This window comes from Kryptolebias marmoratus, linkage group LG7 (assembly GCF_001649575.2).
Source record: "Kryptolebias marmoratus isolate JLee-2015 linkage group LG7, ASM164957v2, whole genome shotgun sequence".
NCBI lineage: Eukaryota > Metazoa > Chordata > Actinopteri > Cyprinodontiformes > Rivulidae > Kryptolebias > Kryptolebias marmoratus.
Window position 1 is genome coordinate 14,163,406 of NC_051436.1, and position 27,086 is coordinate 14,190,491.

The 27,086-nt window shown below is 41.6% G+C and overlaps 3 protein-coding genes across 4 annotated transcripts in view; 2 read left to right on the top strand and 1 right to left on the bottom strand.

Annotated features, from left to right (window-relative positions):
• The first annotated feature begins 8,441 nt into the window (after window positions 1–8,441).
• six7 (SIX homeobox 7) lies at window positions 8,442–11,517 on the top strand. The gene is made up of 3 exons (XM_017438225.3): window positions 8,442–9,043; window positions 10,221–10,384; window positions 10,614–11,517. Exons 1-3 carry the CDS (start codon window positions 8,636–8,638, stop codon window positions 10,825–10,827), a joined length of 786 nt encoding a protein of 261 aa, XP_017293714.1. The 5' UTR covers window positions 8,442–8,635; the 3' UTR covers window positions 10,828–11,517.
• A 3,209-nt stretch (window positions 11,518–14,726) lies between these two features.
• Window positions 14,727–20,400, top strand: zgc:101810 (uncharacterized protein LOC493612 homolog). The gene is made up of 9 exons (XM_017438243.3): window positions 14,727–14,914; window positions 15,823–15,933; window positions 16,877–17,035; window positions 17,206–17,335; window positions 17,468–17,604; window positions 17,716–17,865; window positions 18,874–19,019; window positions 19,120–19,252; window positions 19,986–20,400. Exons 1-9 carry the CDS (start codon window positions 14,867–14,869, stop codon window positions 20,154–20,156), a joined length of 1,185 nt encoding a protein of 394 aa, XP_017293732.1. The 5' UTR covers window positions 14,727–14,866; the 3' UTR covers window positions 20,157–20,400.
• A 3,090-nt stretch (window positions 20,401–23,490) lies between these two features.
• si:ch211-168d1.3 (ras and Rab interactor 2) overlaps window positions 23,491–27,086 on the bottom strand; it is a 42,666-nt gene continuing 39,070 nt past the window's right edge. Inside the window, exon 11 of one of the 2 annotated variants that reach the window (XM_037976363.1) lies at window positions 23,491–23,875. In XM_037976363.1, the coding sequence (XP_037832291.1) occupies window positions 23,552–23,875 (324 nt within the window). In that variant the 3' untranslated portion in view covers window positions 23,491–23,551. The remainder of the gene's footprint in view (window positions 23,876–27,086) is intronic. The other variant, XM_017438235.3, reaches the window with a different exon arrangement.

Below are 27,086 nucleotides of genomic sequence, written 5' to 3' on the forward strand. Positions count from 1 at the left end.
TTCACTTAAACAAATGAGGGCTTAAGTCTATGCCAGCTTTGGAAGAAGTTTATGTGTGTGCTTACAGAAAAAAAAAAGCTTCTCAGGCAAAGGACAGACATATCACTCTGCTCTTAACCTGGTGTTCTTGGGTCGCCAGGCTGCCCGGCACTTTAAACCTAACCAGCTAAAGCCAGACTATCTGGGCTCGGGGACAGAGGTAATGAGACGTGACACCGCCTGGGGGAGAGAAAAGGAGGCCTAACAGATATAGGTAATCCCTCTCACCAAGCAAACACCCCCTCCTCCTCCTCCTCCTCCTCCTCGTCCCACGAACGCAGCAGGAAAGGATGCAACAGACGCATAAAAACACATAGAAACAAAAGAATCAATAAAGGTCATGTTTCCATGTGTATTTAGGGGTTTCAAACGGCATAAAATCAACTGATATAGGCTCTAACAAACCACAACCCCGTGGTCTCTGAGGACACAAGTAAACACTGGCTTCTGTTTGGACTGATGTCCTGATTTCAGGCTCATTTAGCACAATAAATCAGGAACAGATGATGGAAGCTGTGATACAATAGTCCCAATGTTGGCACAACACAACTGTCAAAAAGCCAAAAGAGCCTCAAGGATTACTAAACACATCTGACACTGTCCCTACAACAACAACAACAACAACAACAAAAGAAAACTTTGTTTCTTCTTTATGCCTGAAAAAAATGAGTAAAAAAATACAACACTGTATTAAAATTAAGTGACCAAACAGACGCAGTTCTGCTGATATCAACGACCTGATTGAGGCAGTTCCAGCAGTTGAGACAGGAGATTAGGTAGGATTTATATGACAGATTAAACTTGGGTTGAGCTGTCAGCAAAGGATCACACAACATGACTTGAATAAAAATCAATATAAGCCATCGGTGAGAGTGATAGTGTCTGTTTTCACTGTTTTTGTGATCTTTCTTGCCGTCAGAGTTTATGTGATGTTCTCTCAGAGAAACATGTTTGTGGACAGAACATGAAAGATCAGATGAGTCGGTTCAAGAAGTTAAACATGAACCTAAAGACAGGAACTGAATTATGACTTTTTAAGAGTGAGGGGCTAAAAGCTTTCATGAACTTGATCGTTGAGAGGATTGGTGACCTGTGTGTCCCGCTTCTCACCTGTTGACTGCTGGGTCAGTCACCAGCCCCCCACCACCCTGAACAGGACAAAGCTGGTTTGGAGAATGGATAAATGGATGAATTATTGAGACCTTTTTCAAGTAAATAAAACAATAAAATGATCAATCAGTGAGTCACCATGAGGCTTCATTATTACCACTGATGATACCCCCACCCACCCACCCCTACTGTGTCTTAAAATGTTCAATCAATCATATCTACAAACATCTTTTATGTAAAATAAATACTTTTTAACATTTTCTTGCAAAAACACAGACAAAATCAATACAGGACAGCTAAATGCTAAACACTGCATTTAATCAGCTGAGTTTCAACTAATATTTGGTAACTCTAATGGAAATATGAATACCATAAGTCTTACTGAAAGAGCAGTTATTTATCTGGATAATAGAGGGCATGTATGTATAAATATACACACACACACACACACACACACAGTATATAGGGTTAAAAAGCACTAACTGTTTAAATCCAGTCATGATTATTTCTTGCTGGCATGAATGTTTGGCGATAATGTAGATGTCTGTGTGTGTGCATGTGTTTGTTAGTCTGTATTTTAGCCGTCACAGTTTCACAGGCGGTAAGCTACAGTTTAGTGTGGAAGTGGCTGAAAATCTTCCTCAAACACATACTCCGAGTACGAACACATCGTGCAAGATTTAAAGTTTTGTCATGCAAAGCGGTGGGTGATATGCATCTCTCCAAGGAACATTAGTTTAATCTAGTCAGTGTTGTCCTGAAACTAACATTTTGGAGAACCCTAAACCCAGAAATGTAGGGCCTATAAGTTACAAGTTTTCCAAGTGTGGTTTTTGAAGCACATTTAGAAAAAGGCAGTGAGCACAAAACAGAAATCAAATGATTTCTAAGAAATTGGTTTTCATATTATGGCACAGTAAAGCTGACTGTTCTGGCCTTCTCCTCCAACATGACTGAAAACAAACCAAGTGCCTCACAGGTGAGTGGTTTTTATCTCTGAGTCCCATCAGCTTCAGCAGAGCGCTTTGAGAGGCTGGGCTGACAAGTCCAGAGATCAGGGGAGGTAAGACACCAAAGCAGGAATTAATGAGTATTATAGCATTAGGTAAAAATAAGACCCCGTGGATCCCTAAACAATTCCAGTAACACCTGTCAGATGATAAACCGAGACAGACAATCTGCATAAAGAAAGACTTTAACCTACAAAGCAATGACAAATCAAGACTTGTGAGCTGGTGAGATATTAGTAGTTTAACATTTAGACAGGCTATTTCTGTGTTTACATAGTTTAAGAATTTGCTGTTCAATCAGTTTTTACAAAATAAATGCAAACTGTACTGAACTTGGATAATTATGATGCTTCTACTTACAAATTTATGATGGATATTCAGTAAATTTAAGATGCTATCATGTGAGAATATTATTACTTTAAATAACCAAACAGTGGGCAAACATCTAAACTACGATCAGATTAACTAATAATTAAAGTACATTTCTAGAAGTTTCCACAGCTCTGAGTCCAGTATTTTCAGTCTGATATAAGGGTATTTTTCAGACAGTCAACCGATTCACAAACTGCAAACAAGCAAACAGTGCGAGCAGCGATTCGCCGGGCTATTTTTTAAAGGCTTAAATTAGAGCTTGCCGGCTAACAGTGAACTTGTGTTTAAGCTGATCCCACAAACAGTGATGATACCGTCTGGAGGCTGGACTACAGGGAGAAACAAACCAATTCATCAGATACCTTTACCTGGAAAGATTATTCCATCACATTAACACATAATCTTTGGAGCAAGATTATGTGGAAGTAAAGAAAGAAGCTTGTTGCTCTAACACGCCTTTTAACTTGCAGAAATGACAGGAAATGACTGAGAATGGCTTACTGTGGTGAGTTTACAGAGACGTTTAAACACAAACTGGGATTAAATTAAAATCAGTGTCAGACACAACACAAATAAACCACCAGGCTGTTTTCAAATATATGATTTTTTAAAACAAAAATATAGAATCCTTCACAAAAAGAGCTTCAAACACAAGAATGTTAACTTTAAAATACTCTTAAAAGTACTTCAATAACAATACTGTAAGCTATTTTTATAAGCTGCAGATTTTTAAAGTATTTTGAGGTTAATGCTCAGTGTTTATGTTTGAGACTCTTAGGCCTTATCCACACAGAAAATGCAGTTTGACCAAAATGACCTTTTTATTTATTGCTTCTAAAAATATCCTTTAAACACAGCACTGTTTCTAGAAATGTCTTAACTCCCATGAAAATGACAAGAACGACCCCAGAAGCTGTAGTAGGTCTGGCTGTAACGCTGCCACAAAAATAAAAACACTCCAAAAACAGGAAACAAGGCATGGAGCACGTGCATAAAGCTGGGATACTGGGTGCATAAAGATACAGGTCTTAAATTAGACTAGAAGTGAGGCTGTGACATCATTGTTTTAAATGGGTTTTGTTTTAGCAATCTACATAAAAAACACAAACGTGGTGTTTCAAGAGGTTTTCACACAGGAACCTGTTTTCAAAAAGTGCTGCTTTGGGGCTCCTTAAATGCCGTTTCTGTGTGGACTGCAAGGCTGAAACAACTAAAGAAAAGGTTTGTGCAACCACATCAAACGGGTCCCATGTGGACGACCCCTTGCTAAGAATGACTGAAAGAAGTTCTATAACAGGGCTATTAAACTGGCGGCCCGGGGGCCACATTGGGCCAGCAGGTGAGCTCAGTCCAGTCCAACAATTAGTTCGTTTAAAACAAAACTAGATTTTAAACCAGAAAAAAACATTTTAAAAATTCTAAAATGACATATTTCTGTCAGAAAGGTTATCCTGTTATATAGGTAATCCATGACAGGGCTTTACAACTCAGTCCGCATGCCAATGAGCTCATAAAACTAGACTTTAAATCAAAAATGACATTTATATAATCAGAATAATTGACAGCCGTCCGGCCCCTGAGCTGTTGGCTTTCAGTAACTGTGGCTCCCTGAGCATTTCAGCTGAATAGCACTGATCTGTAACGATTACACCTCTGGCTGGTTCAAATAAAATTCTGCAAATTATTTTGTAATTTACCCAGTAAAAGTGCTCCCATAATGTTTGAAGACAAAAATAACACACAAATGGGAGAACTGCAGTTGAGTTCAGGAGGGTTCATTTCCTCTGACTTTGTCTTGAAAGACAACGTTTTTCTCTACAGTCAGACTATTGCTGAAACAGAAAAACAAACAAACAAACAAAAAAAGTCTTCCTCCTCATTTTTTGTTTCTTCTGAGTGTCCCTAATACTCTGAGTTCGTCCCGGCGTGGCCTGAGCGGTAAAGCTGACATCCATCATTGCGGAGACGAAGGGAGGGGAGGAAACAGGGGGATAGACCTGTCTGAGAGGATGCTCCTATTGGGTTGTAAATGAGCTTGTAATTAGCTCTTACACATTTGCCTCGAGGGAATTAGTGTGCATGTGTGTGTGTGCATGTGTGTACATTTCATTGTGTGTGTGTGTGTTTTTAACCCATTTTCCTTAGAATAGGGGTAACAATGATAAGCAGATAACACTAATTACTTCTCCTCCCAATTGCTTGTTAATTGTACTTCATGTGGATTTATACAGCGTGGTAATACCCCCAATTACACACACACGCGTGCACACACACGCACACAGACACACACACGCACAATACATCACCCCTGCTTTGCTTGTTGGCAGAATCAACAAGTATTTTTATTTAATTAGGACACTTGCGTTTAAGCCAGTGATTAATTACGTTAAGTGTGAATCCACCATAAGTGGAGTTCTGCCAACAGCAGTGTATATGTGCATCTTTGGGAGTCTAATAATAAAAAAAAACACTGGTTTCTTTATTTGTAAGTGTTCATACAGTTACTGCTACATAGTCCTATTTGTTTAGGTAGTTTTTAAGTTTAGTTTGTTTTTAACTAACGAAATACTGAATTTTTCAGGCCTAAAAATGCTCCTAAACTCAAAGGATGAATCTGATTTTGCCTACATATAACAAACCACTTTTAAAAGAACACATTATGCTTACATTACGTTTCAGGATCAGCTGAGAAGCCCAACTTGGCTTTTAGTCTTTTCTCATCACGTCATACAGTTTATCACTTACAGTAAAGATGAAGAAGCTGCAACGCTGTCAGAAAATACTAGATTGGTTTGAGATGAGGATGAGTTTCTGCTCCTAATTATAAAATTTTAATTATAATTAAGTCCAGATATAATGAACATCACCACGTAAAGTCATGTAAAGTCACTTGATATCAAAATAATTAATATTCAAATCAGGTGATAAATTATGATTAATAAACACATACATGGTAGTAAAACATGAACTGCTTGTTTAAATAGTACAATCGTGCTTCTTTTCAAACAGTTTTTAGCTTATTTTTAATGGATATTATACCTAATATGGTCTAATTTAAACATATAAGAAATTTAAATTTAAAATATCATATACATTTAAAGTTTATCTTATTCTGGTATAAAAATCAATTGACCTTTAATTAAAAACACTGCATTGTTTTAATGTACAAAATTTACTTCAAATGTCAAAAGAAAAAACAGGACGAAGGATGTATTTTTTTCTAACAGTGGTTCTTCTAATTTAACCTTTTAAAAGCAGGAAAGAAAACATTTTGAATAAAGTATCATGAAGTTTTAATTAGAGAAATATTATGCAGAGCGAGGAAAGGAGTTAATATAGAAGTGGTAACAGCATGATCAGCATTGTCAACTTTTTTAGATTTTACAGAAATATACAATCAACTGCTTGACCTCTGACCCCCACCACCCCTCTACAAACACACATCATCTGTTTATCTTATCACCATCTTATTATTCATCTTATTCTAACGGCTTGGGTGTGCTTAAGCAGATTTTGGTTCAGTCTGCTCCTAAAAATGTTAAACAGATTGGGTTTGTGTGTGTGGGGGGGGGTTACATGTAATGAAGGTAAGTGTTTGTGTGTGTGTGTGTGTGTGTGTGTGTGTGGTGGTGTAAAGTGTCTAAAACCTGGGAGGGTTAGATTAACTGCGAGCATGATCTTCAATGAGCTCATTTCTCCCCTTCTGTGCAAAACACACACACACACACACACACACACACACACACACACCCTCCCATTAGCCCATCATGCCAAGATGATATTTTAATCTAGATTTAAGATCTAACAAGTATCAAATGGTTGCTCTATATCCTACTCTCTATGAAACAGCACTGCATGAAAACCATGATCAGCGCTAACAGGATCACCTCTCGTGCCATCTGACTTTACTAGGAAATATTTTCTAACTCTCTCATGCCATGATCAGTGCACAGCAGTATTCTGGCATCAACCTGTTTATTTTACAGCCAAATAAAAAGATTTAAATTTGTCTCATGACAGAACTATGGTTTATTACACGAGGCCCCCTACACACTGGATGACGACCTAGCTACAACAGCTACAACGTAAAAAAAAAAAGAAGAAAATCCTTCGAGAAGGTGAATGGTCTTTGCAGGGTTTAAGCCAGGTTTTCAAGAGTGTAACAAAAACACAGTGGGCTCCCCATCATGGTGACAGAGCGCCACAATGCTCAAAACTTCCATAACAGGGTAGTGGAAGTTTATCATTGTTGTGGCAGCATACTGGAGCCCCGGGTGGAGCATGGTGGCAGAGTATTTACGGTACGGGGTCGCCCTTGTACCTCCGGGCTACAACTGTGATTGTGAAACGACCCTGAGCAGATATGACACTCGTGACAGTAGTGTCCTGCTAACAGTGATATTTGAGCACGTAGTTGAATCACGGTGCGGTCCAAGAGAGTCGTGTCAGGGTGGGCATATGAAGCACAGTCAGGGACACAGAAAATAGCTGAGAAATACCTATTCATAAAATACAAATCAAGTAGCAGCATCATGACTGCCTTGTCACTGAAGGAGGTTTTCCCACTTCCTGTTCCACTGTGTTTGCTAAAAAACACACAAATTTTCACCACTGTGAAAAATGTCCACATCTGCTTCATCGCCCTTTTGGACCAACTGCATATATTATGTCTTCTCTTGTCTTGAATTAACCTTTTTGTTTTAGATGTTATTTATTTTAGTAATTGTTAAATTTTCTACTCTGTTGTGCAATATCAGTAAATATTATGTTTTGCATCTTTGAGCTAAGAAATAAATGTTAAAAAATATGTTAAAATCTCCTAAAATGCCCCAAATTACACAGTAATTAGATCAAATATCAAGCAACCACATGCAGACTGTAATACTGTTTATTGGGTAATAATTTGAGTAATTCTAGACTCATATCTCTTTTCTAGACAGGCGTTTTAGCCCCCTTACCTTATTTTAAACCAGATGAACCTTAACCTGACTGCAACCTTTATACAAAGCTATAATCTCAACTCAACTAATCTGCATCTGTTTTTTTTTTTTTTTTTTTGTGACGTCCGCTTTAAAAGAAAATGTAACTTTTTAATTAAAACCGTCTACTTGTGCTTGGAACACTTATTTTCTTCTTCAGGCCACTTTGGGCAAATTAAGTGTAATATGTTAGGACAATAGCCGACAGATGCTTGCAGGATCCTTAGACTGATTAATAGGAAAATTGCACTAAGACTGATTAATGAGCTACTGAGATCAGAAGGACTGAACCGGGCTGCAGATTATTAACACTCTGTCCTGACTTGCTCCTCCATTTACATTGATGTCCAGGGGCGTCGGCATTATGTCCTGAGAGGTCGGAGGGGACAGTGTATCTGCAACCTATGTCTGTTTTAATTACATGGGTATTAGCTTGTGGGGGGATGCTACAACTTTGTGTCCCTACCCATATTTAGGCCTAAAAGTTAAAGTGATTGTGATTTTATTTTCATAACTATGAGCAAAACTAATAGGGCCATAAATTCATTATAAAGTTTTCCACCAACCATAAAGGAAGAAATGCAACACAAGAAAATATGATTCTGCCCTTCTTGTCTCCTGTTCAGTAACTTCACCACAGCCTTTCTGTTCATCATCAGCTGCTCCTGAGGCAGGGCATGATATCCTCAAGATCAGATCTTTTAAATAATCTTTCCTCACTTGTTTGCTCACTACAGTCATCCTGGCAGTCAGTGTATCCTCAGGCTAAGCCAAACAAGCTGATCAGCCAGGCACCTCTGCACACACTGCCCCCCACTAAGAGGCTAATGGCCAGAATGTTTAATCCTTCTCAAAACAACTACGGAGATGCTAATTGTATCTGGCTATAAATACTGGCAACCACTTGTCCTCTTTCTTCATTTGCCTCTGCTCCTCCAAATGTAGCACCACCACGGGCTTCCCAGAAGCATCAGCCCAAATACCAGGAAAGGCTCAGTTACACAGGAGAGGCGTGAATCAAGTCGGAGAAGCTTCAAAAAGGCAGCAAGTGAACAAAGGTCTGACAGCGGATCCATGATTCCATGTGATTCGTGAACATTTCGGGGCTGCCAGCAAGAAGGTGAGATGTTCCCTCTGCCTATGTTTACGCCAGACCAGGTCGCTCGGGTGTGCGAGAACCTGGAGGAGACCGGGGATATAGAGCGCCTCGGTCGGTTCCTTTGGTCGCTGCCCGCTGCTGTCCCTGGCTCTGCCGGGGAGGCCCTCAATCGGCACGAGTCTGTGATGAGAGCGAGAGCGCTGGTCGCGTTCCACAGGGGGAACTTTGAGGCTCTCTACCAGATCCTCCAGAGCCACAGGTTTACCCGGGAGTCACACGCCAAGCTCCAAGACCTCTGGCTGGATGCACACTACAGAGAGGCGGAAAGGCTCAGGGGGCGGCCTCTGGGGCCAGTGGAGAAGTACCGGATCCGCAAGAAGTTCCCACTGCCCCGCACCATTTGGGATGGCGAGCAGAAGACGCACTGCTTTAAGGTAAACGCTCCGATATCATAGACTTGTGTTGTATAGTCCAACTCATATGTTCTTTTATTTTTGGACAATACTGAAGAAACATATCATAATGTGTATGTAGAGTTCATAAACACATCTTAGAGATTGCAAAACTTAGTAATGTGAAGGTGATTTTTAGCCTGACGCCTGTGTTAAGCAGCCTGAAGTCCTTGAGCTCTTAAGATGATAATGTCCAGAGCCACGGTTATCCTTCTGCCTTCAAGTTGGAACTACTTTAGCCTTGTTGTTTCACTATTCCTTATGCTTTGAAATGCTGTTCCAGATCATGATGGAGAGACACTGCTGTCACAAAGTTAGTCTGCGCAACAAAAGCTGAAAAAATGTAGTTGTACGACGTCAGATAAACAGATTATTGTGTTCAAATATACCAACTCTGTAGATATACCACTCAGTTTTGTGAATCAAAAACATCTTTCAAATATATTTTCATAAATACAGTAATATGGTTGTCAGTCCTGTTTTTGCATGTGTTGAAATTTAAAACTTATATTCAGTTTAGTCAAATCATTACATGACTCAAAACTTACATCTTTCTGTAAAGGTCCATATTAAGGCTTCATAAACTGTTTTTTAACCTAAAAAATAGTTTTAAACTGATAATTAAAATGTCTTGATGAGCATTTTGTACCTAAAAAACCAAAACATTAATTTTATTTGGAGATAACCATGGCAGTAATACCACTTCTTTGTTAATCAGAGAGTTCACAGTTCTTTGGGGGAAATAAGTTACTCCTGATATCTGTTGAGTAAAAACCCATTAACTTAGGCTCTTGAATGAGTGTTTGTATGTTTGATCTCCCTCTTGTGGCGGCTGGAAGCATTGCTCATAATCATATAATCTTTAACACCAAACCTCAAGGGGGATGCCCTGCAGCCCATTAAGCCCCTTAACATGATCCCTTTCCGAGGATATACATGGTTATGTATGCTTCCAAAGTAATAGTCTGTTTATAAATCCAGCCTGATATGATTATACACAGCAGCATGCAAGAGGGATCAGATTACTGATGTATAATACAGCACAAACAGCTTCCATATGATGCCTACAGATTTATTGACTTAAGAAGAAAGAAGCAGACTTGTGAAGAATACTGAAATAAAAGTCGAAATTGAATTATTTTATTAATTCTTTTTGCAGGAAAGAACTCGCAGCTTGTTAAGAGAGTGGTATCTCCAAGATCCCTACCCCAACCCATCCAGGAAACGTCACTTAGCCCAGGCCACAGGACTCACACCGACACAGGTGGGGAACTGGTTCAAGAACCGGCGCCAAAGAGACCGCGCTGCATCAGCAAAGAACAGGTACCTCACACAGGTCTTTGTCTTGATGCAAAGGAGAACTGATGGCCGAGACTCACAAGTTCTTGTACACTTAGCTCAGAGTTAGGCCTAAAAAACATTAAAAAGTCAATAGTCTCGAATGAAAAAGTTCTGCTAAAAAGCAAACAACAACAACAAAGGGCTACAGGACTGGGGAAAACAAACACTTTGAATTCTCAGTAATATCTCTGTGATCTGTGCCTCCACCCAGGCTGCAGCAGGATCCTTCCCTCCTGCCCTCTGAAGGCTCGCCCCAGAGCTCCCTCCAGGAGCGCCACCATCACCCCCACCCCCACCTGCTGCCCAACTCCCCTCACCACCCGGGCAGCCCGGAGAGTGACTGCAGTACGGAGGCTGAGCGCAGGGGAGCCGGAGCGTCCACCCCGGAGATCTCCGTCAGCAGTGACAGCGAGTTCGAGTCTTGAGAATGTTCTTCCATCAGCAGACTTTTAATCTCTTATTAAAACCCATTTGAACTTTTCACTGGACACATTAAAGCCGTTCAAGCTCGAAGGAGGCAAGACCAAGACCACTTACTGTGGCTTTGAGTGGACGATGGAAAGGAAAGAAAGGCACTTAAAAAAGCACCACAGGATATAAGCCTGGGTGTTAAGTATTAGTTTTGGGCCGACCAAGACTCAGCACTATAGAACGGCAAACATCCACAGCTCCAAAACACAATATTTTCAACTCTCAGGCAAAGTTTATAAAGAGATCATCTCAGTAGCCTTTAGCACATGTGAGTGTTATTACTATTTCAAGTTTTTTTAATTGGTTAAAACAAATATTTTTAGAAATAGATAATTTAGTAATCGTTTCTTAAGCTTTATACATTTTCAAATCCAAAATATCAATGCCTTGATGAGGTTATTACTAACTTAAGTGAACATGACAACATGCACATTAATCATTCAAAACTTACCAGTTCGGAAAAAACACAAAATGTGTGCCATCAAAACCAATTCAGAGACGTTTGTCACAGCAAAGATTATAACTAGAATTACATTTTAAATGCTAATGTTAGTTAGATTTAAATTACTCTATTTATGTTGATAAAACTGCAAACGTTTTCTATTTAAAGTCACCAGTAAACCAATAAAACTTGTAAACAGGCAGTGTTAAGTTTTGTCTTTCTGTGTAACCGGGTTCTAATGTGCATGCAAATGTAGTCGCAGATTCCTTCAACTCATTTCACTGCCTTAAATGAATTTAAGAGCAACGTCAGTGTCAGTGTCTTTACATTAGGTTAAAGGTTTAGACACGCTAGGTTGTACATGGTTAACAATCCAACCATCCTGTTGCAAAAAACTATTCATTTTGAGAACAGCCACTGTTCACCGGACTGTTGGCTTAGCTGCTCTGAGCCCATCAGGAGCCTACAAACGAAATGGGTGAATCAAGAAAAAAATAAAATAAAAGTAAAACCCTCATCTGTTCAAAAACTTTATGTGCCTATTCCACAAAAACCCAGTCACAGGCGTACTGCACGTCGTTCTTGCAGCTGTCATTTCTCGTAACACGTTTCTGCGTTCCAGTGAAAGTGTGTATTTTGTAAATGTTTTCTGGAAATAAATGAGCCTATTTTTAAACGATCGTGGCTGCGTCTGTTTAGAAAAAGCCAGAACAGAAATTCCGACATGGATTTCTGTGGAATGCTTTTAAACACTTAATATCTTACCTGTTGCAGATGCTGTAGCTCTTTCTGACAGGATCGATGAGCTAACGGCTAGTCGGAGTGAAGCCACGACCAAAGTGGACTGCTGCCATCTTTAAACGGCTCAGATCTTTAAAAAAATCACAGTGGTTCATGTAAACACTACTTTGTAAACCTCTACATTACAATACATCATTATTGTTGCAGAGATATTATGATAATCCTGCTTGAAGCTGCACCAGAATTGCTAAAGCTAGCTGCTGCTGCAATATGCATTAGAAAATTAACCGCTTCTTGAAGGGCTTCATATCGCCCTCCACCTTTCTTGCCAGCGTTTCAGACTAAGATCATTTTATGTTAAGAAATGACAAGTTGTAGCTGTTTTGGTCAAACCTTCAAACAATGTTATGCAACACTGTAAAATGTCCCCCCAGAGTATGTGTTGTAGTGTCATCAAATTATTTTTATTTAATTGTCCCAATGGGGCACTTATTTGTTTTTGTACAATTCCCTCAGATCAGCTGGTAAGCTAGGATTGCCAAAAAAATATTGCATAATAAAGAGACAAAGACACAAGAGAAGTTGTGAGGTCCTATCATTAAACTTGTGCACCGCTTTTTAGTTCCACCTGCTGATGCTCAGATTTTATTACCTGAGAGATTATCGTCTGGTCTGACAGAGTGAAACGTTTCCAGCTGCTTGAACTGTCACAGGAACCTAAAGATAGATAATAATAAACCAAATGAGAGAAAGGTGACATAAACACAAATACCTCACATCAGAAAATGTGTCATTCAATATTTTAATTTCACCCTTGCTATTCAATAAATAAGATTATCTTTTAATAGGCGAATTAACACAAATTAGGTTAACATTAACATGTCAGAACAGGCATGAAAAGGTAACGCAGGTGTTGCTCGTATTCATTAAGGTTTAGAACAGAACCCTCGTTAATGTCATTGGTGACACCTGCTGTGTTTAATGTTCATCTTAAAAAGACTGAAGGGGGACAAGTCTACAACATTTAGTCCTATTATGCTTTAGTTGGTGACACATTCTGAGATTGTAAAAGTATCATTCCAATATAAACACTATTATAACGTTATTAAAGGAGGAAAAGTAGAAGAACTCCGCTTCAAACTTTTATACATGACACCAACTATTCGATAAATCAATTCTAGATTATTTTTAACATTATTTTTTGGACTGCTTGACTTGAAAACCTAAAAAGTGAGAAGGAGTGCCCAAATGACTTAAATAATTAATTTAAATAAAGTGTACTTTACCTGTCCAGGTCCTGGTCTAATTGAAGACACAATATAATTATGAAGAAAATGTCCAATAACTGTTTCAGTTTTATCAGTAATAAGATGCTGGATTAAGCATTATATTCTAAGTTATTCATATTAATTTTCATAAGACTTTTGGTGTCCAAAAGTCTTAATTAATTATACTACAAAGCTGTGCAATATTTGTAAAACATATTTTCCAGTGAGGTACAGTAAAGTAGACATTTCTAAATGTAATTAGCTGCATTAAACCGGCACTACAGTATTGTTAGTAGCTATAAACATTTAATATTTACATTGTGAACTGGTGCCAGTTCCACTAACTCAAGATGCAAAAACTAGTAAAATACCTTTTATACTACACGTTTGCAGAAAGCTGAAGAAGTCGTGGAAAGCACTTACCTTTGTTTTGGTGACATATCTTATCAAGCATGAACAAAATATATACGGTTCTCGCTACATAATTAATATTTTTAAATCCCGTTGATCTCCACCTGTTCACTCACTTCTTGTCTGAACATTTCCAAGATGGCGGCCGAATGACCAGAAAATAAATAAATAAATAAATAAATTCATCTGTACAAAATAAGGCGAAGAGCAGTCACTTTCCTCTTTATATGTAAAAAGCACGCTTAAACAATACAAATAGCCAAATAAAAATGAAAATTAAGAACTGTCCTCTTCGTCACCCACAGGTTGGAAAGCTAAAAGCTCGCAAGTTGTTTGGTTGTTGTTAGCACCTTCACGGGTAATTTACAAGTTACCCTGGAGCTGCAGGTATTCCCTTTTTAAGTTACATAGCTTGCCTTTGAAACCACCAAAACAATATTTAATTTATAAGACATAAATAGCTTAATATAATCACAAAAATATCTCATTACCAGCTTTAGTGACGCTGCTATAACATTTCCTACCAGCAGGGGGCTCCACAACAGCCTCCATCATTGTTTGCTCAGTTCAAATTGGCCTCTTGCATTGGAAAGATGTCTCTGTCTTCGTATTATGTTTAAACCAAGGCAGAGGCAAAGTCAAATGTTCCTCACTTTTATATCTGACATCCTTCAACCACAGCTTGTCCTGCAGACCTGCTCATTACTCAGCAAAGAGTGACTGTTGTTGTGAAATTCATACTGTATCTTTAAAGGTTTAGGTTTAAGCCAGTAAATTTTGCGTTTTCAAAAACTTGTGGCCAGCAATAATGGGTATTTAATCAAATTTGAATGCAGACTTTTTTTTGAAGACACAAATAACTTCATAGTATAATCCAGACAGTCTAATCAAAGTGCCAGTTTCACATTTACCTCTGTTTTCCCTCCTCCCCGACCCAAATGGGTGTCTGCACATTTCGTAATCCCTCCCAGCCTTGAAGGAGCAGCAGCAAGAGGACTTCCTCCTACCTGTCAGTTGCCATCATTGCTGAACTCATGAGCACTTATCTTGTGTTTCTTATTGGTTAGTCTGACTCCTGTTCAGGCAGGTGGGGAGTAGTAATTTGTGCTGTTTGACAACGTTGGACAAAGCATGGACAACCAGGGGAGGAAAGTGGTGGTCTGTGACAATGGGACAGGGGTAAGTTAACCAATCCAGCATGTCTGTGTTTTACTGTTGCTGCAGTTGTAACACCATCAGTTATTCTCTGCTTTCTTTTCCATTATCTACATCTGTAGCATCTGCATAAAACACCTATTACTTTACGATTCTGTCGTGCAAAAAACAGATTCAGGGACGATTGGTTTTGAACTGGATCAGTCCCATCAGCTCCATAAAGAAGTCCAGCAGGCTGCGAAACTGTCTTATCGTGTCTCCATGTGTCTGGGCTTGTCCCAGCTGTTTTGTTTTTTTAACAAAACATCCATAAATGGTTACGATGCTTTGAACTGAGCCCACATTGGATGAGAAGCAGGAAGCGATTTTGGAGGCGCTCACACATCAGAAGAGTGTGTTTGACCCGATTCTGCAGCATTTAGTTTGACAGCTCTGCAAAACAACGGAAAACATGGGTCTGTCTTTTTCACATTCAGATTCTTTTTAGTGAGGAATGCATTGCGTTGCTTCAGGCTAAGGAATGTGTTGTTGGCCTCACAGACAAGTTGAGACAGTAAAGTGGGAGGTGTGGTCCTGACAGACACAAACACAGTCTGTAGGTGCTGTTGTGCTGTCTGTGGAGCATTTTACAGATATTCACCTAAAACCTGGTGTTGTAGTAGCTGGAAGTCCTCCACATTTTCAAACTGTAATAATTCTCTAAAGAATGGGACAGTTTTTAAAGGATCATATTATTAGAAAGGTTTTCTGCATGGTAAAACTCTGCAGAGCAACAAAATGAACAGAACAGCTCCAAAGAGTTCAGTGCATGACTTTTGACTCGGGGCTGGGAAAAGTCTTGGTTTCGGTCAGCATGTGGAAATGAGAACTTCACTCGGCAGAAACAGGAGAACGACACACTTCACATGTTTCTCTTTCACTTCCCTGCACAGTTCGTCAAGTGTGGCTTCGCTGGCTCCAACTTCCCCGAGCACATCTTCCCCGCCCTGGTGGGCCGACCGATCATACGATCCACCACCAAAGTCGGCAACATCGAGATTAAGGTGGTAGCTGAACATCTCGCCTAATTTGGTACCTGATAAATTAGGACAAGTTCTCATAAACTTCACAAGGGGGATAAATACTTTCATAAGACATTATGTTGTATTGTATACAGTCTGGCTCCTTGTAAGCTAAACATTAAGACATTTTACAAAGTACTGTAGTTGTATTTTTTCAAATCAAAAAATTTAAAATACGAATCCATAAAGGCTTGTTCATCTTAATGTTTATCTTAAAACCAGCCTGATCCATGTTTTGCTCATTCACCTCTTTTTCCATTACAGCTCTGAAGTTTTAAAGTGTTTTATTACTGTTCACCATTTAGCTTTTAAGGACATGGTTAAAGGGATAGTCTGGTCACTTTTAAAGTGATGTTCTGTCAAATACTTATCAGCTGTTAGTACCTTATTAGTCACGACACCAGTCACAGAAAAAGGCAGAGGAAAAGGCAGAAGTTCTCCTCCGACTAGCCAAATGAGAGCAACTCTCAAAAAGCGACATACAGCTGGGAAAGAAATGAGCTAAAATTACACTTCTGCACTTACTACACTTTTGAACAACATCGTTTGTTGAGTTTGTCAGTTTTTTCTCAAACAACGAACAACGTCAGAGTTACGACACAAATGTATGTTGGCAGAACTTAGTCTGTGTTTATGTCAGTGGTGCTGAGGCTGCTGAATGTATCGATTCACCTATTAGTGCGTCTAGTCCAGCGGTGGGTAATCCTGGTCCAAGTAAAACAAGCAATCCTGAAGAGGCAGGTTTATGCTCTGAAGAGAAAAGGGACTGAAATGTGTGCGACTGAGAGGGAGACGGGCGAAACAGTGTGTCCGCAGGGAGTCAAAGGTGTTTAGGCTGCAACATCCCTCACACGCCAAACACCTTTCTCAGAAACAGAAACATATCTGAAGTCTCATTTTTACAAAGTCTGATCCCTTGTATCAGGACCTGATGGTGGGGGACGAGGCCAGCGAGTGCCGCTCCATGCTGGAGGTGTCCTACCCCATGGAGAACGGCATGGTGCGCTGCTGGGAGGACATGCTGCACCTGTGGGACTACACCTTCGGCCCGGACCGCCTCAACATCAACCCATCCGAATGCAAGGTGTTCACTTGCACTATCTTTGCACTTATCCCCGGAGTTTAAACAAAACTTCATGTTTAAAGTGTAAACAGAGAGAAGTCCTGACGTCTGCAGTGCATTTCTTGTTTGTCTTTCTCCCCCTCTGCGTTGGAACCACTCTTTACTAATTTGCACGTATCTGTGTCTTAAAGATCTTACTGACAGAACCACCCATGAATCCCACCAAGAACCGCGAGAAAATAGCCGAGGTCATGTTCGAAAAGTACCAGTTCAACGGCATCTACGTGGCGATTCAGGCCGTGCTCACTCTGTACGCCCAGGGTAAGAAGGGACGCCGCCAAATGACTCTGCAGCAGCTCAGATCCTCTTCTTAGTTTGCCTTCGAGGTTCTGTCAGTATTCTGTTGCTCGGTGAGAAGCTTCAGTCGAACAACGCTTTCATCCACACCTACAGGTTTGCTCACCGGCGTGGTTGTCGACTCAGGAGACGGCGTCACCCACATCTGTCCCGTTTACGAGGGCTTCTCTTTACCGCACCTGACTCGCAGGCTGGACATTGCAGGGCGGGACATCACTCGCTACCTGATTAAGGTGTGCTAAAACATGCCAGTGTGTCAAACCAAAAAGACAACAACAGTTTTATTATTTTTTAAATTAAATACAAGGTATAAGAAGCCTCTTATTTTTTTATCTCCCTGTCAGCTGCTGCTGCTGCGCGGCTACGCCTTCAACCACACGGCCGACTTTGAGACTGTGCGGCTGCTGAAGGAGAAGCTCTGCTACGTGGGCTACAACATCGAGCAGGAGCAGCGTCTGGCCACCGAGACCACCTACCTGGTGGAGTCCTACACGGTCCGTTCAAGAGCAACGCCACAGGGTTACAGAAAACAGGAAACGGGCTTCTGTGGAGAGATTACAAAGAAAATAAATATCTTACCTGTTGTAGATAGCTCTTTGAACGACTTAGTTTGGAGAAATAAAGATTATTTCTGACCAGACTGACGAGCTAACGGCTAGTTTGAACAAGCGGATTGCTGCTGCCTTAAAACAACTCCAGTCTCCAAGCTTTAACAGCGGTTCATGTGAAACCTTTACGTCGTTGTCAGGTTTGCTTTAGGCGGTTATTTATTTGGAAAACTAATATTTGCAAACACAAATAGCGGCCAGCTGTAGTACTTGCAGCGCAGCTTGGACACTCACTACAAGAATGTCATAATATTTCTGATTGAGATGCAAAGGTTCATAAATGAAAGATCTGGCATACCTTGAAGGAATGTATATCACCCTTTCACGTTTTGAACCAAGATTCTCTTAAGCTGAGAAATGACAGAACATAGAGCCCTTTTGGTTAATTCTTGACACTGTTATGCATGATTTCCCGCAGTGATTTGTTAGCACTCAGAATATGTGTAGTGAATGACTCTCAGCTACTACCACACCAAACCTGAGCTCAATAGTTGTAAGAACGACTGAGTTATAACCGTTTTTGTGTCTGCTAAGGTTGGTCAGCAACAACAACTGTGGGCTGATTCTTAACGTTAATCTGTTGTAAATGTCCTTCTGTCCAGTGGTTCATGAAATATTTTGCTAACACTACAGACAAAGGCACTGGCAAAAACATTATCGCCTCTTCTGGTGGCGGACAAAAAACAGCGCTTGCACGTATAAAATGTCTGAGACTGGATTAGCTTTAAGGTCAGACTGGTCAGAATTAAACTCCACTAATCTGAGGTCCTTTAAAGAGCCATCCCCAGCAGGTAAGATATTGACTGTTCAGAACCCGTCCGCAGAATCCCACTGCAAAAGACCCGTGCTATACCTTTAACCCTTGTATTTCCCTGATCCGTGTCTTTGTGGCAGCTCCCTGACGGGCGGCAGGTGAATGTGGGCGGGGAGCGTTTCGGGGCCCCCGAGGCTCTTTTCCAGCCTCACCTCATCAACGTGGAGGGAGTGGGCGTGGCCGAGCTGCTGTTCAACACCATCCAGGCCGCAGACATCGACCTCAGGTCTGAGTCGCCTCCCTGCCCCCCTTGGACGAACGTCAGTGTGTTTTGTGACAGAGGCGTGACGTCACACCTCCCCCCTTGTGTTCCTCCGTCTGAGCAGGCCTGACTTCTACAAACACATTGTCCTGTCGGGCGGGAGCACCATGTACCCCGGCCTTCCGTCCAGGCTGGAGCGAGAGATCAAGCAGCTCTACCTGGAGAGGGTTCTGGATGGAGACACGCAGAAACTATCAGTAAGAACCTGAGGAGTACTGAGGGGGGGTTGTTGTACCGGACTGTACCGAGGAGGAGTGAATGTTTAAAGTGGGGAAGATGTTTGTGGAGTTGTACTAAATACACCCCTGATTTTGAGGTTTTAACCAACAGATAGAGTACAGATGTTTTACTTTTTGTTTTTGTTATCGCCCACTGCTGATAAGATTTTTTGCCTGTCTCTGGTCATTTGTCTGTCTGTTAGCAAAATATCTCAGGTACCTCTGGATAGATTTTAATGAAACTGTCAGAAATTAATTAATGGATGTACCTCTACAACTGATTAACTTTTGGAATCAACCTGATTTAATATGGCTGCAGTAAATGATCAACCTTAGCAAACACAGAAATGGCTATAACTTGGTCATTTTTACAGATATTGAGCTAGAATTTAGTGTGGTAGTAGCTAAGAGTGATTTCCAACAAATACCTTAAGTGCAAACTGATTATGCAACATCTTTGCTTCAAACGTAGCCTTTAACTATTGGAGTAAACTCTGTCTGTCTGTTAGCAAAATATCTAAAGAGCTACTAGATGGATTTTAATGAAACTCTCAGAAAGTAATCACTGGATGTACATCTACAGCTAATTAACCTTTGGAATCAACCTGATTCAAGATGGCTGCCACAGCAAACTTAACTTAGGACACATAAAAGACAGAAAAAGCATAATTACTGCCAGGTTTTTTCTTCCCTTTACTCTTCTCCTGTGCAGAAGTTCAAGATCCGAATCGAGGACCCTCCCAGGCGTAAACACATGGTGTTCCTGGGCGGCGCGGTGCTGGCCAACATCATGAAGGACAAGGACTCCTTCTGGCTGAGCAGGCAGGAGTACCAGGAGAAAGGCCTGGGCATCCTGCAGAAGCTGGGGGGTGGAATCAGATAAAAGCGAAACACGGCCGAGAGAAAGAAACCGCATCAAGTTCACTCTGCTTCTCATCTGTTCTTCATCCTTCCAGATAAAAAAAGGAATTCTTGAAAACTCTCAGAGTTTTTTTTAAAAGATTAAACTATTAAAACGATTCGATCAGGGTTTTACAAAGCAGAGCATTTATAACTTATTTAGCATTGCTGAACATATTCATCTGATCCTTCAGATCCTGATTAAACTAAATCAGACAGATTCAAAATGGTTTCCGTTTGTTTTTTAAACTAACTCTCCATTCAGCCTGATGGAGTCTTTTCACGTCTATAAATCAGCAAAAAGGTTAAAATATGTAAAGGGAGTGAGATTATGGAAAGCTGAAATTTCCAGCTGAAATATATTATTCCTGCAGGAAAGTGACTCCCGGCCACACTGGAAGTGCTACAGCTAGCTGCTGCTGCTATTTGTACTTACAAATATGTACAGACTCCTACATAAGTAAGTGTGTAAAGCTAAGCTGACAGCAGTGTGAAATAGAGTTCACCACTATGAATGTGGGGAGCGCCTCCTAATAAAGGCCCCTTTATAAAGGATTTATTCATGCTTTGTAAATAGGTTATTCGTAAGTTTATAAACTTTATGAAGCAAAACAATCATTTATAAAAAAGCTGCTTGACTGTTTGGTCACATCAAGTGTTCTGCTTTTATTCATTTCATTTTTTTATTCATAATTTAGATTTTAAACATCATATTTTAGCAAATAACATCTTTGGCCACCACCCATCCCACATTGCACCTGACCCCTTTGGCCCCTCCCACAGGTGGTGAGCCCATGGGAAGGGGGACCCACATCACCTCTTCGAGCTCTGCCTGGCCAGGCTCACCAACGTGCCCCACCTCCAGGCCTGGCACCGGGGCCCCGGTGACCCGCGTCTGGGCAAGGGAACACTGCATCCAAAATGTTGTTCTTCATTAGGGATCTGGTGAGGATGCCTCCTGGACGCCTCCCTGGTGAGGTGTTCCGGGCACGTCCCACCGGGATGAGGCCCCGGGGAAGACCCAGGACACGCTGGAGGGACTATGTTTCTTGGCTGGCCTGGGAACGCCTTGGGATTCCCCTGGAGGAGCTGGCCCAAGTGGCTGGGGAGAGGGAAGTCTGGGTCTCCCTGCTTAGGCTGCTGCCCCCGCGACTCGACCCCGGATAAGCGGAAGAGAATGGATGGATGGACGGATAGCAAATAACGTTTTTTAGTACAAAAAGTAAGCAACTAGCAATAAATTACGTTTACCACAATGAATAAAAATAGAGCTCTTCATCTGTTTGACATACTCATGAAATCTTGAATAAATCTTTTATAAAGAAGCTATGTTTAAGAAATGGGACTAAAATTTGTTTAAGTAATCCACTTTGGTCTTCGCCCTGCTTGAACTAGCCATTAGCTCTTCAGTCTGGTCAGAAATAAACTCTTATTTCACCAAACTGAGGAGATTCAAAGAACTATCTGCAACAGGTAAGATATTAATTATTCATAACCTTTCCCCCATATCCAAGGTACTGGTAAAGGTCTGCCTGGATCAAACTATTTAGTCACAGTCAGGGATAAAATGCAGATAGCTTTAGAAACTATTTTTACTTTAGCCGACAGCTGGTGTTTTCCCTGAATGAAATGAAAGAAATTTGGTATCACGGTCAAAATGTTGTGCGTTTGAGTCAAATTATGAAGGATTTGCTGCCCCCTGGTGGTCGCCTTGGTTCAAAACACCCACTTCACAACCCACACTTCAGTGCAAAACAAAATGAACACATTGCAACTTTTATTGCCGTACCTGACAAAATACAATTGTGTGTGTTTACACTGCAAAGAAATAGTGAGCTCTCACGGTGAACACATGCTTCACATACACGCACCCACACACACACACACACACCCGCGCACACACACACACACACACACACACACAAAACACATCCGCAGAACCTTCACATTAGATGAAAAAAAAAGCATGCAATACTGTTCAAAACACATCAAAAGTTCCCAAAATGAACCTTCTCAGCAGAGTTTAAAAAGTCCAGATATGTTGAAAAATCCATTCTTTGATATCTACCCACCGAGCTGAACAGATAAGAGTTAGTTTTAAAATACAGAATCGGATATTTGATGGTCAAACAGGCAGCGGATGACTTGCAGCAGGAGTTCCCCAGAAGCTGGTGACGTTTCCGCTCTGGTCATCGAGCGGTCCCCGGTTTATCGCCCAGACCGTTTTTTCCCGATGCGGCCGAGAGAAACGGCTGAACTTAAAGAGCAGAAACCGTGGAATGGATGCAGTTCTGAAAGGGTTCAACTCCGACACAGAAAAGAAAAGAAAAAAGAACAACTTGAATACATTCGCAAGTCAAGTCAGTAAATCTGTTGTAGGTTGTCCCAATGTGACGATGGGTTGTGCTTTTTTTTTCCTTTCTTCCCCCTCCCCTCTCCCTCACCGGAGTTAAAAACAAGGAGCTATCACTTCCCTCCTACTTCCTCCACCTGCCAAAGACACGTGAGAAATCAGAAATAAAGCCCTCTCTGTGGGGAGGTTGGTACATACAGCTGATGGAAACTTCCTTCAAGCTTCACGAACATGGATTTTTCTTCCAAGTAAACAGCGGTTATCTCACAAAATGACATCTCATTTAGGATCTCTTTTTGTCACTTTGGTACTGAGGTTTGGTCTTGGCTATAACACGTGTTTTTATGTTCCAGCAGCCACAAAAAAAAAAAAAAAATGTTCAGATCCCAACCTTAGAACCTGGGAAAAAAAAAAAAAAGAAGTTCCACCCAAAACATCTGCAGACTTTTAACACATAAAGTGAAGCAATAATACATCCAAGTGTCTTTTAGGTTTCGGCCCAGAACTACAGCGTGAAAGGGGTTACATCACCACGGCGGACAATTTGCCGTCCTATTACGGGAAACGCTTTTGTTTCCAGGCAACAGAATTTGTCTTTGGATGCGAGCCTTTCCTCGTGCTCTAATGATGTAATCCCTTCACGGTTTGTAACTCTGGGTTCATGTTTCAAATTACAAATCAAACCCATTTATTAACACGTTTAGTAACACTCCTTCCACACCAGCAGCACTGAAGTGGCACAACTTTTTTTGGGGGGCGAAGTTGTTCCTGCTTTGATTTATGGTCCGTTTCAGGAGGGCTGGAGAGGGGGGTAAGGAAGAGTTTACCGTTCTGCTCGCAGTCAGGAGGGTTCTTTTTTGTTTTGTTTTGTTTTGTTTTTTCACACGAGTCCTGATCCGTGAGGAACGGCGCGCCGCCGGAGAGAAGAGACAGAGAGAGAAAAGAGACGGAGAAAAAAGAAAAAGGGCAACCATCCTCCTCCTCCTCCTCCTCCTCCTCCCTCCCCCCTCCTCCGTGCCGCCCACTCACTCCTCGCACACGGACTCGCTCAGGTCCACGGCGCCACCCCTGGTGAGCCGCCGCATCTTGCTGAAGTCGTGGTCGGTCCTCAGGTAGGACAGCGAGGGGCCTCCTTCGCTGTGGCCGGCGAGGTCCTGGGGCTGGGCCTGGGGCGGCAGGGCCCTCATCTCGCCGCCGCTGCGCCAGTACAGGGTGTATTGCTGCGGGTCGGACACTTCGAAGGTGGCGGCGCACAGCTGCGCCAGGGCCTGGCTCGTCTCCCCGGCTCTCCACTGCAACGTCCGCACGGCGCTCCGCTCCCCGTCCTGGAACAGTATCCGAACGCACCTCTGGAGGGAGGGGAAAGGAGTAGGAGAGGAGAAAAGAGAAAGAGTGAATATATATTGCATTCATGACAAACAGAGGTCAAGAGGCTTATGGATTGAGGTCAGATGAGGGGGAGGAGAGAGAGGGATGGAGCCAGAAGAGGAGTGAGAAAACAGATAATCTGCCACGATAATAAAAGGAAAGTCTAAAACAAAGCTTCTGTTTCCCACACACAGCCAGCCAGGTTGAAACACTTCACACAGAAAAGAGAAATCATCTTCACCTAACTGCTCTTTTCTCTGCGTGCCTCTCAAACTTCTAACACCAATCCACAGGACTCGTGTCAAATCCAAAACTGATCAAACATCCATCAGCTTCACTTCGCCAAGCAGCTCTGGAGAAGGTTCCCCTCTTTACATTCATCCAAACAGATTATTTTTTTGAATCCCCGCAGAGCAAAACATAAAAAGCAACAATCCTGGCTCAACAACTGCCTCTCTTCAAACACTTCAGTCGTTATATAATGTCAGAGCCCTCCACCTACAGGTGGCCTTACAGCCCCAGGTACAACACAGAGCTGTGAAATAATCCCCTTCACCAAACATCCAGCGTTGAGAAACTAAAGCAAATCCTCTTCTTTGCCACAGATACACACCAACAATCCTCCAAGCAATGCTACATCCCACAACACAAAGTGTACACACAGGCTCTTTAAAAAAAAAAAAAAAAAAGGACCAAAAACACACAGGAGTAAATCAACAGGTCACCAAAACTCACAGAGTCACTGAGCTCCTCGCTGTCCGTGTGCATATTGTGTTTGCCTGCTTCGATGGGTAGACGCAGCTCAATAAATTTCATGTTATCTGACCGCCCACCTCTTCATAGCACTTGGCTCACTGATCCTCGCCTGTGTCAGTGGAGAATCTGGCTGCCCGGTGAGTTAGATCGGCTATTTGAAGCCAGGAGAAGCACCACGTGACGAGATGGAAACGTGGATGACAATAGTTGTTTTTTTTTTTTCCTTTCTTTTTTTTTTTTTTTTTTTTTATTCTAATGGCTTCTGGTGAGCCGCAACACCAACCTGAGGCCAGGAGAGTGATAAAAGGGAGTGTAGGTAAAAAAGTCAGCATGCGTGTGTGCGTGCGTGCGCTGGCATTAGTGCGAGCTGGAGGCTCCCGATCAATGGATTACACCATCTAAAAATGTCTGGAAAAAAAGGAAAAAAAAAAAATTCCTTTCAGATGAATACGAGTCACGTCCGCGCAAAGAGAGCAACTCAGGTGTTTTAAGGAGGAGTTTACCTTTTCCTGGAGCCTAACCAGCCAACCTGAGTTTAAACCAGTGTTACCCCTCCCTCCCTCCCCCCACCTGTAAATAAATGCAGGACAATGAGATGCTGCTGAGTGTGCCACCATTAGTGTAATTATTCACTGTCACGTCTGACCCCGTTTTGGACGGATTATTGTTGTATTTACGTTGCTCGTTTTTCTCTTGAATTCCCAAATACCAGATTTAAGGCTCGTAAAATGTCGAAACGAGGAAAAGACTTGTGAATTTTTCTTTGCGTTTGTTTGAAACACCTCAGATTTGCTCGGCCCACAGACATGGCAGGGTGCAGGGAGACTTTTGCCTTACCCCAAAATGGACGCCTAAAAAGTTAGAAGATAAATGTTACAAGCCGGACGGAGGTTGGATATTTTTTCACATTTCAGTGGCAACGTATTTTATTTTTTTACTTTGACCTTTATTATTGCATTCAACTGTAAGAAAACTGTATTCAAGATATTTAATATAAAAAGTTGCCCGCTGGCTCCCATTGGCAGAAAGATCTCCAGAAAGGTGAATTATTCATGTAGGTGCTTTTATAAAAGGTTATTTAATTTTGAAGTTCTGTCCACAGCCCTCACTGTGTGTGGTGTAAGGACCCAAATAGAGGTGTGTAGGAGAGAGAATCCAGACTTTTAATAATTTAACCAAGGCCACAGAAGAATGGCAACACAGCAAGACACGTAGAGACACCTGATGAAGAACGGAGGAAACAGGGAAGTATAAATACTGAGAGGTGATTGGTGAATGAGAACAGGTGCTGATTACTAACAGAAAACAGGTGGTTGGTGAGGAGCTGAAGTGGAGACAACTGATTTAACTTAAGGCAGAATAATAAAAACTACTCAAAGCATAAAGAAATCTAAAAAAAGCAAAAAACTGTTAGCTTAAAAATATGACGATATCACTAGTGGTGACATGTGAAGACTTGAAATACATCAAAACACTTTAACGAACATTGTCTGGGTTGTGCTATAGTGGATTCAGAGAAGAGTCAAACCATTCAGAATGATGTGAAACCTGTTTTTTAATTGCTTGTTTGTTTTAGAGCTGGGTAACAGCGGTTAAGGCTGTCACCTCACAACAAGAAGGTCACATTCTCCCTATTCTCATGTGGGTTTTCTCCAGGTACTCCGGTTCCCTCCCACAGACCGAAAACATGCCTGTTAGGTTCATTGGTAACTCTAAATTGTCTCTAGGTGAGAGTGTGAATGGTTGTTTGTCTTGTTTGTCTCTATGTGGCCCTCTGATGAACTGGAGACCTGTCCAGAGTGTCCCCCACCTCTCAGAAGATGATTACTGGAGATAGACACCAGCTCCTCCGTGACCGAGAAAGGAAAAAGCAGGTAAAGAAAATGGACAGATGGACGGATGTTTTAGACCCATCGGCTTCAATAACTGTGAAACCAGCCTAAACTGAACCAGTCTGTCCTCAGAGGGGTGAACAGGTCCCAACATTTATTTTAAAAGCTTCAGAGCTCCTCTGTATGTATGGAATCAGATGGACATGAGGGTAAGCCGATGGAAAAGATGTTCGAATTCCTTTACTGCAATGACACTTCCAGTCAAGCATGGGGGTGGCAGCATGATGGTATGAGGTTCATACGAAGCACAAGGGACAAACAAGTCAAAACAGAAGTAAAAATCCAGAGTGAACCTCCTTTAACTGACAAGGCAGGACTTGACAGGATTCAAACTCGCAGCACAACGACGAAGTTTTAAGAGTTTTATTGTGGACTGGACAGGAGCGGGACCTGGGACTCTGAACAGGACACTCACATGACCGTCGTGGACTGGAACCGGAACAGGTAAGTTCTCCTTGGCTTGGTTACTAGTTGCAGACAGGCTTGTCTGAAAGGGGCTGAGGCGAGAGGGAAAGTCCAGGTGCAGGCGAGGTGTCGTTACCAG